The sequence below is a fragment of the Mustelus asterias genome, chromosome 20 (genome assembly GCF_964213995.1).
Source record: "Mustelus asterias chromosome 20, sMusAst1.hap1.1, whole genome shotgun sequence".
NCBI classification, from domain to species: domain Eukaryota; kingdom Metazoa; phylum Chordata; class Chondrichthyes; order Carcharhiniformes; family Triakidae; genus Mustelus; species Mustelus asterias.
The window spans coordinates 71,503,493-71,515,621 of NC_135820.1; the positions used below are offsets into that span (position 1 = coordinate 71,503,493).

The 12,129-nt window shown below is 47.0% G+C and overlaps 1 protein-coding gene across 1 annotated transcript in view; it reads left to right on the forward strand.

The window, feature by feature from the left end:
• slc13a3 (solute carrier family 13 member 3) overlaps nt 1-1,373 on the forward strand; it is a 44,489-nt gene extending 43,116 nt beyond the window's left edge. The window contains exon 13 of the mRNA XM_078236814.1: nt 998-1,373. Within this exon, the coding sequence (XP_078092940.1) occupies nt 998-1,165 (168 nt within the window). The 3' untranslated portion in view covers nt 1,166-1,373. The remainder of the gene's footprint in view (nt 1-997) is intronic.
• The last annotated feature ends 10,756 nt before the right edge of the window (nt 1,374-12,129 follow it).

The following is a 12,129-nucleotide window of genomic DNA, read 5'->3' on the forward strand; positions in this document are numbered from 1 at the left end:
GGTACACCACGGCAGTGATTTTACTTTGCATTCTGTAGTAAACCATATTACTTTGCAGTCGGGCGTCCTGAGTCTTTACAATAGGTGACAGGTTGGGGATGTGGTCTGCTCGCGCCTTGTGCACTTTATTCATTTCTGGTCAGAAAGGCACAAAGGGAAATGGTTTATCTTACTATCCATACTGCCTTTGACAGAAGGGACCATATTTTGGGATGCCAAACAGCAATCCCTTCAGATACTTGAAGATGTGGCAACATATCAACCAGCAACAAGACAGGGCCCAGCCTTCTCCCATCCATTGTGGTTTCAGTTTGAATAATCTCATCATCAACCTACACTATAAGACCGTAAGACATAGGAGCAGAATTAGGCCACTCAGCCCATCGAGTCTGCTCCGCCATTCAATCATGGCTGATATTTTTCTCATCTGCATCCTCCTGCCTTTTCCCCATAATCCCTGATCCCCATATTAATCAAGAACCTATCTATCTCTGTCTTAAAGACACTCAATGACCTGGCCTGCACAGCCTTCTGCGGCAAAGAGTTCCACAGATTCACCACTCTCTGGCTGAAGAAATTCCTCCTCATCTCTGTTTTAAAGGATTGTCCCTTTAGCCTGAGGTTGTGCCCTCTGGTTCTAGTTTTTCCTACTGGTAGAAACATCCTCTCCACATGCACTCTATCCAGGCCTCGCAGTATCCTGTAAGTTTCAATAAGATCCCTCCCTCATCCTTCTAAACTCCAACGAGTACAGACCCAGTGTCCTCAACTGTTCCTCGTACGACAAACTCTTCATTCCAGGGATCATTCTTGTGAACCTCCTCTGGACCCTTTCCAAGGCCAGCACATCCTTCCTTAGATATGGGGCCCAAAATTGCTCACAATACTCCAAATGGGGTCTGACCAGAGCTTTATACAGCCTCAGAAGTACATCCCTGCTCTCATCTTTCCTCAATCTACTGAACGTGCTGTTAATGGAATGGATTTGTCTACGCAGGTAAAATCGGGGATCGTCATGAATATTTTGGGCATCTCCTTAATCTTGCTGGCCATAAACTCCTGGGGCCTGTACGTGTTTGAGCTGTCAACTTACCCTGACTGGGCCAGGATCCACACGGAGGGCATCCAGAATGTCACCAGGATCTACCTGAATGGAACAATGTAACACAGGAGACTGTGAACCGTCGAGTCACACATCCACCAGGGTCAACCCCGCATAATGTTGCTGCAGTGAACCAACTATCGAGAAACTAGACTGGATCCAGCTGTGCGAATGTAAAAAAAATTGACATTTGATTGGTATTTTTTAAAATGTTTATACATTACATTAAACACCAATTTCTAATGTGAATAAAAAGCCATAGTAGAATTTTAAAAAAATATTTAAATTTAATTTTTCTCGTTGATAATTATGAAGATACACTTTACATCCTCGGATTTTAACATCGTAACGTGGGTGATGAAACACAGCATGGGCCAGATTATCATCTTTAATGCAAATCATAGAATCAGACATCAGGATTCTACTGCCTCGCCCATCGGAGCCGGCAAAGGGTGGACAACGGAAATATCCGTTGACCTCGGGCAGGAATTTCTGGTCTCGTTCGAGCAAAGCTGTAAATTCCCGTCCATAGACTCCCTACAATGCAAAAAGAGGCCATTCAGCCCATCACCGACATCAATCCCACCCAGGCCCTATCCTGGGGGATTCGGCATGTATTTACCCTGATAATCTCCGGAGCAGTTTAGCATGGCCAATCCACCTGACCCGCACATCTTTGGAGTGTGGGAGGAAATCGGAGCACCCGGAGGAAACCCACGCAGAACGGGAGAGAGCGTGCAAACTTAACACAGTTACCCGAGGCTGCAATTGAACCTGGATCCCTGGCGCTGTGAGACAGGCAGTGCTAACCGCTGTGCCAACGTGCCGCCCCATATTCTAGAGTCAGGAGATGACCTGATTTTGCAATTGGCACGGTGGCACAGTGGTTAGCACTGCTGCTTCACAGTTCCAGGGACCTGGGTTCGATTCCCGGCTTGGGTCACTGTCTGTGTGGAGTTTGCACATTCTCCTCGTGTCTGCGTGGGTTTCCTCCGGGTGCTCCGGTTTCCTCCCACAGTCCAAAGATGTGCTGGATAGGTTGATTGGCTATGCTAAAAATTGCCCCTTAGTGTCCTGGGATACGTAGGTGAGAGGGATTAGCGAGTAAAATATGTAGGGATATGGGGGTAGGGCCTGGGTGGGATTGTGGTCGGTGCAGACTCGATGGGCCGAATGGCCTCTTTCTGTACTGTAGGGTTTCTATGATTTCTATGATTTCTAATTCTGCCTCCTAACAGGCAGTCTCTGCCAATGCTATTTTCATGCGGCGGAGGTGCCCCTTCTGGTAACAGGTCCCAAGCAGAGATGGAGTCAGGCCAAGGCCGGGCATCTAGTTTAAATGCTCACTGGGACATTGACCCAGTACTGGAGATGAGTGTGAGGCCCTTAATCCTCACCCCTTCGCCCCTCACCTCGCTCAATCCCCTATACCGCTCATGAGCCCTCACCACCCCATGTCCTCCTCATCTGACTCAACCCTCATAACTTCCTCACACTCATACCCCCCCATGCCCATACCTCACCTCACTCCTTCATCCTCCCATTCCCCCAAATCCAAGTTACCCCCAAACCCCCTCAATCTCTAAACCCCCCTCACATATATCCCACATCACCCCTTCATCCTCCCATATCCCCTCACCATCTCCTTAAATATATCACACACCTTACCCAACTTACTCACCCAGTATCCACTATAAATAGAACAAGTCATATAATATCGTTCGTAAAACTTTGAAAAAAAACTCAGAAATATGTCAAAATACAAACATTACTTTAAAACCTCATAAATCTGTCAAAATAAACAAAACCAAATTCTCCTTATAGCTCTCAATACATCCTGATAAGCAGAAGTCAATTAAGAATGTATAATGACATTCCACTGAACAATCCTTGTAACAATCCTTGCTGAGCAGAATCAATTTGAGCCTTTTAACACAACCAGAAGCTCAACCATCTGTCAATGCTTTGAAACTGTCAAACTGATGGCTGAGTTGAACTTCAGGGTAAAACATTTAAAGCAATGGGGACATTTCACACAATCAGATTTGGATTTTAATAGTTTATAATGCAGAATAGCACTTGATTCAGTACTCTAATGCATCTGAAGACTTTTCTGCTTTTGGTGTTGCCAGAGACAACAAACTGGCAACCACCTTATTTAATGGTCACTTCCCATTCACTGAAGTAAAACCAGACATAACTTGCACTATAACATACGTAACGACATGCGAAGTAGGAAACACCTTTCGTAATAACCTTTCAAAGAACAAAGAACAAAGAACAGTACAGCACAGGAAACAGGCCCTTCGGCCCTCCAAGCCTGTGCCGCTCCTTGGTCCAACTAGACCAATCATTGTATCCCTCCATTCCCAGGCTGCTCATGTGACTATCCAGGTAAGTCTTAAACGATGTCAGCGTGCCTGCCTCCACCACCCTACTTGGCAGCGCATTCCAGGCCCCCACCACCCTCTGTGTAAAAAACGTCCCTCTGATATCTGAGTTATACTTCAGTCCTCTCACCTTGAGCCCGTGACCCCTCATGATCGTCACCTCCGACCTGGGAAAAAGCTTCCCACTGTTCACCCTATCTATACCCTTCATAATCTTGTACACCTCTATTAGATCTCCCTTCATTCTCCGTCTTTCCAGGGAGAACAACCCCAGTTTACCCAATCTCTCCTCATACCTAAGACCCTCCATACCAGGCAACATCCTGGTAAACCTTCTCTGCACTGTCTCTAACGCCTCCACGTCCTTCTGGTTGTGCGGCGACCAGAACTGGACGCAGTACTCCAAATGTGGCCTAACCAGTGTTCTATACAGCTGCATCATCAGACTCCAGCTTTTATACTCTATACCCCATCCTATAAAGGCAAGCATGCCATATGCCTTCTTCACCACCTTCTCCACCTGTGTTGCCACCTTCAAGGATTTGTGGACTTGCACACCAAGGTCGCTCTGTGTTTCTATACTCCTGATGACTCTGCCATTTATTGTATAACTCCTCCCTACATTATTTCTTCCAAAATGCATCACTTCGCATTTATCCGGATTAAACTCCATCTGCCACCTCTCCGCCCAATTTTCCAGCCTATCTATATCCTGCTGTATTGCCCGACAATGCTCTTCGCTATCCGCAAGTCCAGCCATCTTTGTGTCATCCGCAAACTTGCTGATTACACCAGTTACACCTTCTTCCAAATCATTTATATATATCACAAATAGCAGAGGCCCCAGTACAGAGCCCTGCGGAACACCACTGGTCACAGACCTCCAGCCGGAAAAAGACCCTTCGACCACTACCCTCTGTCTCCTATGGCCAAGCCAGTTCTCCACCCATCTAGCCACTTCTCCTTGTGTCCCATGAGCCTTAACCTTCTTAACCAACCTGCCATGTGGGACTTTGTCAAATGCCTTACTGAAATCCATATAGACAACATCCACGGCCCTTCCTTCGTCAACCGTTTTTGTCACTTCCTCAAAAAACTCCACCAAATTTGTAAGGCACGACCTCCCTCTTACAAAACCATGCTGTCTGTCACTAATGAGATTGTTCCGTTCTAAATGCACATACATCCTGTCTCTAAGAATCCTCTCCAACAACTTCCCTACCACGGACGTCAAGTTCACCGGCCTATAATTTCCTGGGTTATCCCTGCTACCCTTCTTAAACAACGGGACCACATTTGCTATCCTCCAATCCTCAGGGACCTCACCCGTGTCCAAAGAAGCGACATGCGTTTCATGTGGTTCCCACCTCCAAACCATGGTTTCCCCATGGCTTGCAAACACTCCTGTGTTGGGGTGATTTGTGTTCCTTCCAAAGTTCACCCTGCTTCTTCAAAATTGCAGAAGTTTGGGAATGGTGCCTACAATGCCGGAACACCAACGTGCAGATTCACGATCCATCTCCCTGAAAATTCTTGGTGCTGGGAATGGGGGCAAGGAGCTCGGATTGAGATCCCACCTATCATATCCAAAGCCTGCCCGAAGCGCTTCAGCCCCTCCTTGGGACGGGAAAATCCGACACCACACCTTCACTAAACCAATGATATTTCTGTCCAATGAGTTAAAAAAGATACATTAAATTGGACGGCAGAGGAACTTCATACCATGGATGATAGGGATGTGGACATTGCTGGGAATATCATAACTTTCTGAATATAATGCACATTTTCCCTCTGAAAACTAATCTGGAAGTTAGGGTATGCATGATAAATCAAAATGCTTTATTGTGCAGCAAATCAAGACTATCATTTCCATGAGTTGCAATGATAATTTTACTTGAAATTCTGCGTTTTGAATTTTAAATTTAAATTAAATGCATTTTTTTTCTTTTAAATTCTTCTCGTTTCTTCTAGTCGCTGAATGTGCTCCAGAGTAGAACCACCTGTTCCAATTTTGGTTGGTTGCCGCAGACATACATTACTTGCAACTGGTCTGTCACGTCCCCCTTGGTATAATGTCTAGACCTAATGTTCAAAAAGGTGGCGACAGAGGTAGAGGGACAGAGGGAAGGAAATTTCAGAGGATGGGCCAAGGCAACTAAAGGTACAGCCTCCAATGATGGAGCCAGGATGGGTCGCGAGAGAGGCCAGACTCAGAAAGGCAGAGAAATTGAGGGTGGGGAATGTTGATGTTGGGCTGCTGGTTATAGCAATCGGGACAAATGCCACAAATGAATTTTAAAATGAACTACAACCGTAAGAGTCCCAATAGACCAGCAACTCACAGAATCCCTACAGTGCAGAATGAGGTCATTCGGCCCATCAGGTCTGCACCGACCACAATCCCACACAGGCCCAAACCCTCTAATTCCATGTATTTATCCTGCCAACCCCCCTGACACTATGGACAATTTACCATGGCCGATCCACCTAACCCACACATCTTTGGACTGTGGGAGGAAACCGGAGCACCCGGGGGAAACCCACGCAGACACGGGGAGAACGTGCAGACTCCACACAGACGGTGACCCAAGCCGGGAATCAAACCCGGGTCCCTGGCCCTGTGAGGCAGCAGTGCTAACCACTGTGCCACTGTGCCGCCCAGGGATCACGTTTACAATCTTTTCCAGCACCCCTCAGAAGCCAATGCAAAAGCAGTTGCTGTCTCTAATGGCGTTGCCGCACACCTAATGCATCCTCATTTTCATTGGGGTGTTTAAGAACAATGAACAAAGAACAATACAGCACAGGAACAGGCCCTTCGGCCCTCCAAGCCCGTGCCGCTCCCTGGTCCAAACTAGACCATTCTTTTGTACCCCTCCATTCCCACTCCGTTCATGTGGCTATCTAGATAAGTCTTAAACGTTCCCAGTGTGTCCGCCTCCACTACCTTGCCTGGCAGCGCATTCCAGGCCCCCACCACCCTCTGTGTAAAATATGTCCTTCTGATATCTGTGTTAAACCTCCCCCCCTTCACCTTGAACCTATGACCCCTCGTGAACGTCACCACCGACCTGGGGAAAAGCTTCCCACCGTTCACCCTATCTATGCCTTTCATAATTTTATACACCTCTATTAAGTCTCCCCTCATCCTCCGTCTTTCCAGGGAGAACAACCCCAGTTTACCCAATCTCTCCTCATAACTAAGCCCCTCCATACCAGGCAACATCCTGGTAAACCTCCTCTGTACTCTCTCCAAAGCCTCCACGTCCTTCTGGTAGTGTGGCGACCAGAACTGGATGCAGTATTCCAAATGCGGCCGAACCAACGTTCTATACATCTGCAACATCAGACCCCAACTTTTATACTCTATGCCCCGTCCTATAAAGGCAAGCATGCCATATGCCTTCTTCACCACCTTCTCCACCTGTGACGTCACCTTCAAGGATCTGTGGACTTGCACACCCAGGTCCCTCTGCGTATCTACACCCTTTATGGTTCTGCCATTTATCGTATAGCTCCTCCCTACATTATTTCTACCAAAATGCATCATTTCGCATTTATCAGGATTGAACTCCATCTGCCATTTCTTTGCCCAAATTTCCAGCCTATCTATATCCTTCTGTAGCTTCTGACAATGCTCCTCACTATCTGCAAGTCCTGCCAATTTTGTGTCGTCCGCAAACTTACTGATCACCCCAGTTACACCTTCTTCCAGATCGTTTATATAAATCACAAACAGCAGAGGTCCCAATACAGAGCCCTGCGGAACACCACTAGTCACAGGCCTCCAGCCGGAAAAAGACCCCTCCACTACCACCCTCTGTCTTCTGTGACCAAGCCAGTTCTCCACCCATCTAGCCACCTCCCCCTTTATCCCATGAGATCCAACCTTTTTCACCAGCCTACCATGAGGGACTTTGTCAAACACTTTACTAAAGTCCATATAGACGACATCCACGGCCCTTCCCTCGTCAACCATTCTGGTCACTTCTTCAAAAAACTCCACCAGGTTAGTGAGGCATGACCTCCCTCTCACAAAACCATGCTGACTATCGTTAATGAGTTTATTCCTTTCTAAATGCGCATACATCCTATCTCTAAGAATCTTCTCCAACAACTTCCCCACCACGGACGTCAAGCTCACCAGCCTATAATTACCCGAGTTATCCTTCCTACCCTTCTTAAATAACGGGACCACATTAGCTATCCTTCAATCCTCTGGGACCTCACCTGTGTCCAGTGACGAGACAAAGATTTGCGTCAGAGGCCCAACGATTTCACCTTTCGTCTCCCTGAGCAGCCTTGGATAGATTCCATCAGGCCCTGGGGATTTGACAGTCTTTATATTCTCTAACAAACCTAACACTTCCTCCCTTGTAATGGAGATTTTCGCCAACGGTTCAACACTCCCCTCCGAGACACTCCCAGTCAACACATCCCTTTAACTTCAGTTAAAGCTAAGGAGTGAATGAAACATTTTTGGACAGGGTGTAAGAAGCCAACCCAGAAGTGTGCAATCCACTGACTCCTGTCCCTGCCCTAAGTACATGCTGAATAGGGTGTGTTGCAGCCAATTGGTAGCTGTCCGGAGGGAAACCAGCCCATTGTAACTGTGTAAGATAAGACTATAGACCATAAGGCATAAGAGCAGAATTAGGCCACTCAGCCCATCGAGTCTGCTCCGCCATTCAATCGTGGCTGATATTTTTCTCATTCCCATTCTCCTGCCTTTTCCCCATAACTCCTGATCTCTTTATTAATCAAAAACCTATCTATCTCTGTCTTAAAGACACTCAATGACCTGGCCTCCACAGTCTTCTGCGGCAAAGAGTTCCACAAATTCACCACCCTCTGGCTAAAGAAATTCCTCCTCATCTCTGTTTTAAAGGATCATCCCTTTAGCCTGAAGTTGTGCCCTACCTGACCACAAGCTCTCCCCCTTGCTCCTTTCCAAGCTTGTAATGAGTATCAGAGCCAGTTTCACATCCCTGTTTTTAAATGCCGCACAACAGTAAGCTCTCATGACCTGGATTAATGCAACAAATTATAGTGTTGAATTTTTGTTGCAGCTACATTCACATTGTAATATGAATAATGCCTTGGTGTGAGGATTCTGAGAGTCACCACGGCCAACCAGTACAGCCTGCGCTCATCCAGGGTTAATGCCGCATTCATGGCTAGAATTGTAACATCCCCCCGGCTCACAGAATTAGTCTTTTTTAAATCATTTTGAACCCACCTAAAAGATCATACAGTCACCATCCCCAGCAGTATCTGTTGGCACCTTCAACCACTGTGCCTGTGACAAATCTTGTCTGCAGTCCACTTGTCATGTTATTTATAGAAGTGTCTCAGGGGACGACCTTACCAAAAAAATTCTAAGTGCTGAACGAGCGAGAAAATAGAAGTTTCCGGTTCATTTTTTCAGTGAGTTAAAAAATGCAATCTTATGGCACTTCATCAAAAAAAACTACCTGGATGCAATTCTCGCCAGTAGGGGGTGGGGCGGAGCCTAATCTCACCGGTGAAGCCGGCTGCTGAGTTCTAGGGGCGCCATTGTACAGGTGTCCTGATCTCCCAGTATACTGTGTACACACTGTGTACACGGTGCCCTGGTATGTCATCTTTGTCAAATTTGACATGTCAGCTACGACTCTCACCAACCTTTACAGATGCACCATAGAAAGCATTCTTTCTGGTTGTATCACAGCTTGGTGTGGCTCCTGCTCGGCCCAAGACCGCAATAAACTACAAAAGGTCGTGAATGTAGCCCAATCCATCATGCAAACCAGCCTCCCATCCATTGACTCTGTCTACACTTCCCGCTGTCTCGGCAAAGCAGCCAGCATAATTAAGGACCCCACACAGCCCGGACATTCTCTCTTCCACCTCCTTCTGTCGGGAAAAAAGTACAAAAGTCTGAGGTCACGTACCAACCGACTCAAGAACAGCTTCTTCTCTGCTGCCATCAGACTTTTGAATGGACTTACCTTGCATTAAGTTGATCTTTCTCTACACCCTAGCTATGACTGTAACACTACATTCTGCACTCTCTCATTCCCTTCTCTATGAACGGTATGCTTTGCCTGTATAGCGCGCAAGAAACATTACTTTTCACTGTATGTTAATACATGTGACAATAATAATTCAAATTAAATCAAGATCTCCTGTCACTCCCCCCCAACCCCCACCTTCTCCACGGACATCGGGACCCGCTGCCGATCGCTCCTTGTGCCAGGTGTTTGGGTGGTTAACAAGCTTAATCTGTATAATCAGAGACTGGCGTGATGACGACTGGTTGGCGACTGACGTCGTACCAAATTTTACATTAGTGCCGGGGAGGCATGTACGCCCGATTTCCAAATATGAAATTTAGGGTGGAGCAGTGGATGAGGTGGAGGGCTGTTGAAGGCTGCAAAGAGACATAGATAGGATGCAAAGCTGGGCTGAGAAATGGCAAATGGAGTTTAACCCTGATAAATGTGAGGTGATTCATTTTGGTAGGACTAATTTAAATGTGGATTACAGAGTCAAAGGTAGGGTTCTGAAGACTGTGGAGGAACAGAGAGATCTTGGGGTCCATATCCACAGATCTCTAAAGGTTGCCACTCAAGTGGATAGAGCTGTGAAGAAGGCCTATAGTGTGTTAGCTTTTATTAACAGGGGGTTGGAGTTTAAGAGCCGTGGGGTTATGCTGCAACTGTACAGAACCTTGGTGAGACCACATTTGGAATATTGTGTGCAGTTCTGGTCACCTCACTATAAGAAGGATGTGGAAGCGCTGGAAAGAGTGCAGAGGAGATTTACCAGGATGCTGCCTGGTTTGGAGGGTAGGTCTTCATAGAAATCATAGAAACCCTACAGTGCAGAAGGAGGCCATTCGGCCACAATCCCACCCCACATATTTACCCGCTAATCCCTCTAACCTACGCATCCCAGGACTCTAAGGGGCAATTTTTAACCTGGCCAATCAACCTAACCCGCACATCTTTGGACCGTGGGAGGAAACCGGAGCACCCGGAGGAAACCCACGCAGACACGAGGAGAATGTGCAAACTCCACACAGACAGTGACCCGAGCCGGGAATCGAACCCGGGACCCGGGAGCTGTGAAGCAGCAGTGCTAACCACTGTGCTACCGTGCCGCCCATTTTTTTTTCAACATTTCTTATGAGGAAAGGTTGAGGGAGCTGGGGCTGTCCTCTCTGGAGCGGAGGAGGCTGAGGGGAGACTTAATAGAGGTTTATAAAATGATGAAGGGGATAGGTAGAGTGAACGTTCAAAGACTATTTCCTCGGGTGGATGGAGCTATTACAAGGGGGCATAACTATAGGGTTCGTGGTGGGAGATACAGGAAGGATATCAGAGGTAGGTCCTTTACGCAGAGAGTGGTTGGGGTGTGGAATGGACTGCCTGCAGTGATAGTGGAGTCAGACACTTTAGGAACATTTAAGCGGTTATTGGATAGGCACATGGAGCACACCAGGATGATAGGGAGTGGGATAGCTTGATCTTGGTTTCAGATAAAGCTCGGCACAACATCGTGGGCCGAAGGGCCTGTTCTGTGCTGTACTGTTCTATGTTCTATGTTCTATCCTCCTTCAGATCTGTGAAAAAGCAGCCACAATATCTCACTTCTTATTGTGTGACACTGTTGTGACTGTATCTGCTTGTCTGTAACAGCCTGTGGATCACAGCAGTTCAGAGCGCAGCACCCCACCAGCTTTGGGCAATTAGGAATGGACAATAAATGCTGGCCTAGCCAGCAACACCCAGGTGCCATGAACAAAGTTTAAAGTTTAAGTTAAAGTTTTTGAAGTTTATTTATTAGTGTCACAAGTAGGCTTACATTAACACCGCAATGAAGTTACTGTGAAAATCCCCTAGTCGCCACACTCCGGTGCCTGTTCGGGCACACTGAGGGAGAAGTTAGCACGGCCAATGCACCTAACCAGCACGGCTATCAGACTGTGAGAGGAAACCAGAGCACCCGAAGGAAACCCACGCAGACAAGGGGAGAACATGCAAACTCCACGCAGACAGTGACCCAAGCCGGGAGTCGAGCCCAGGCCTCTGGCGCAGTGAGGCTGCAGTACTAACTGTACCAGTGCTTAGCGCTGCTGCCTCACGGCACCAGGGACCCAGGTTCAATACAAAAGGGTCCAGAGGGGCAATTCTTTCCACACAGAGGGTGCTGAGTGTCTGGAACAAGCTGCCAGAGGTAGCAGCGGAGGCGGGTATAATTTTGTCTTTTAAAAAACATTTAGACAGTTACATGGGTAAAATGGGTATAGAGGGATATTGTGGGCAATTGGGACTAGCTTCGGAGTTTAAAAAAAAGGGCGGCATGGACAAGTTGGGCTGAAGGGTCTGTTTCCATGCTGTAGACCTCTATGACTCTATGATTCTATAACCACTGTGTTACCCAGTGTTCTCACTTTCCATATTATTGTGAAGTACTAGGATTTCCTTAGATTTCTAAACACTGACATAGGAGGCCTCATTGATCCCTAGAAACAGCAACCAATCTACTTTAATACGTCTGAGCTGTGAATAAGATCTATCATGCCCTGCCGTTGCTGCACTACTGGACTCCTGCTCTCACCCTACTTGTTCCAGTTCTTGTATTAAATGGGAT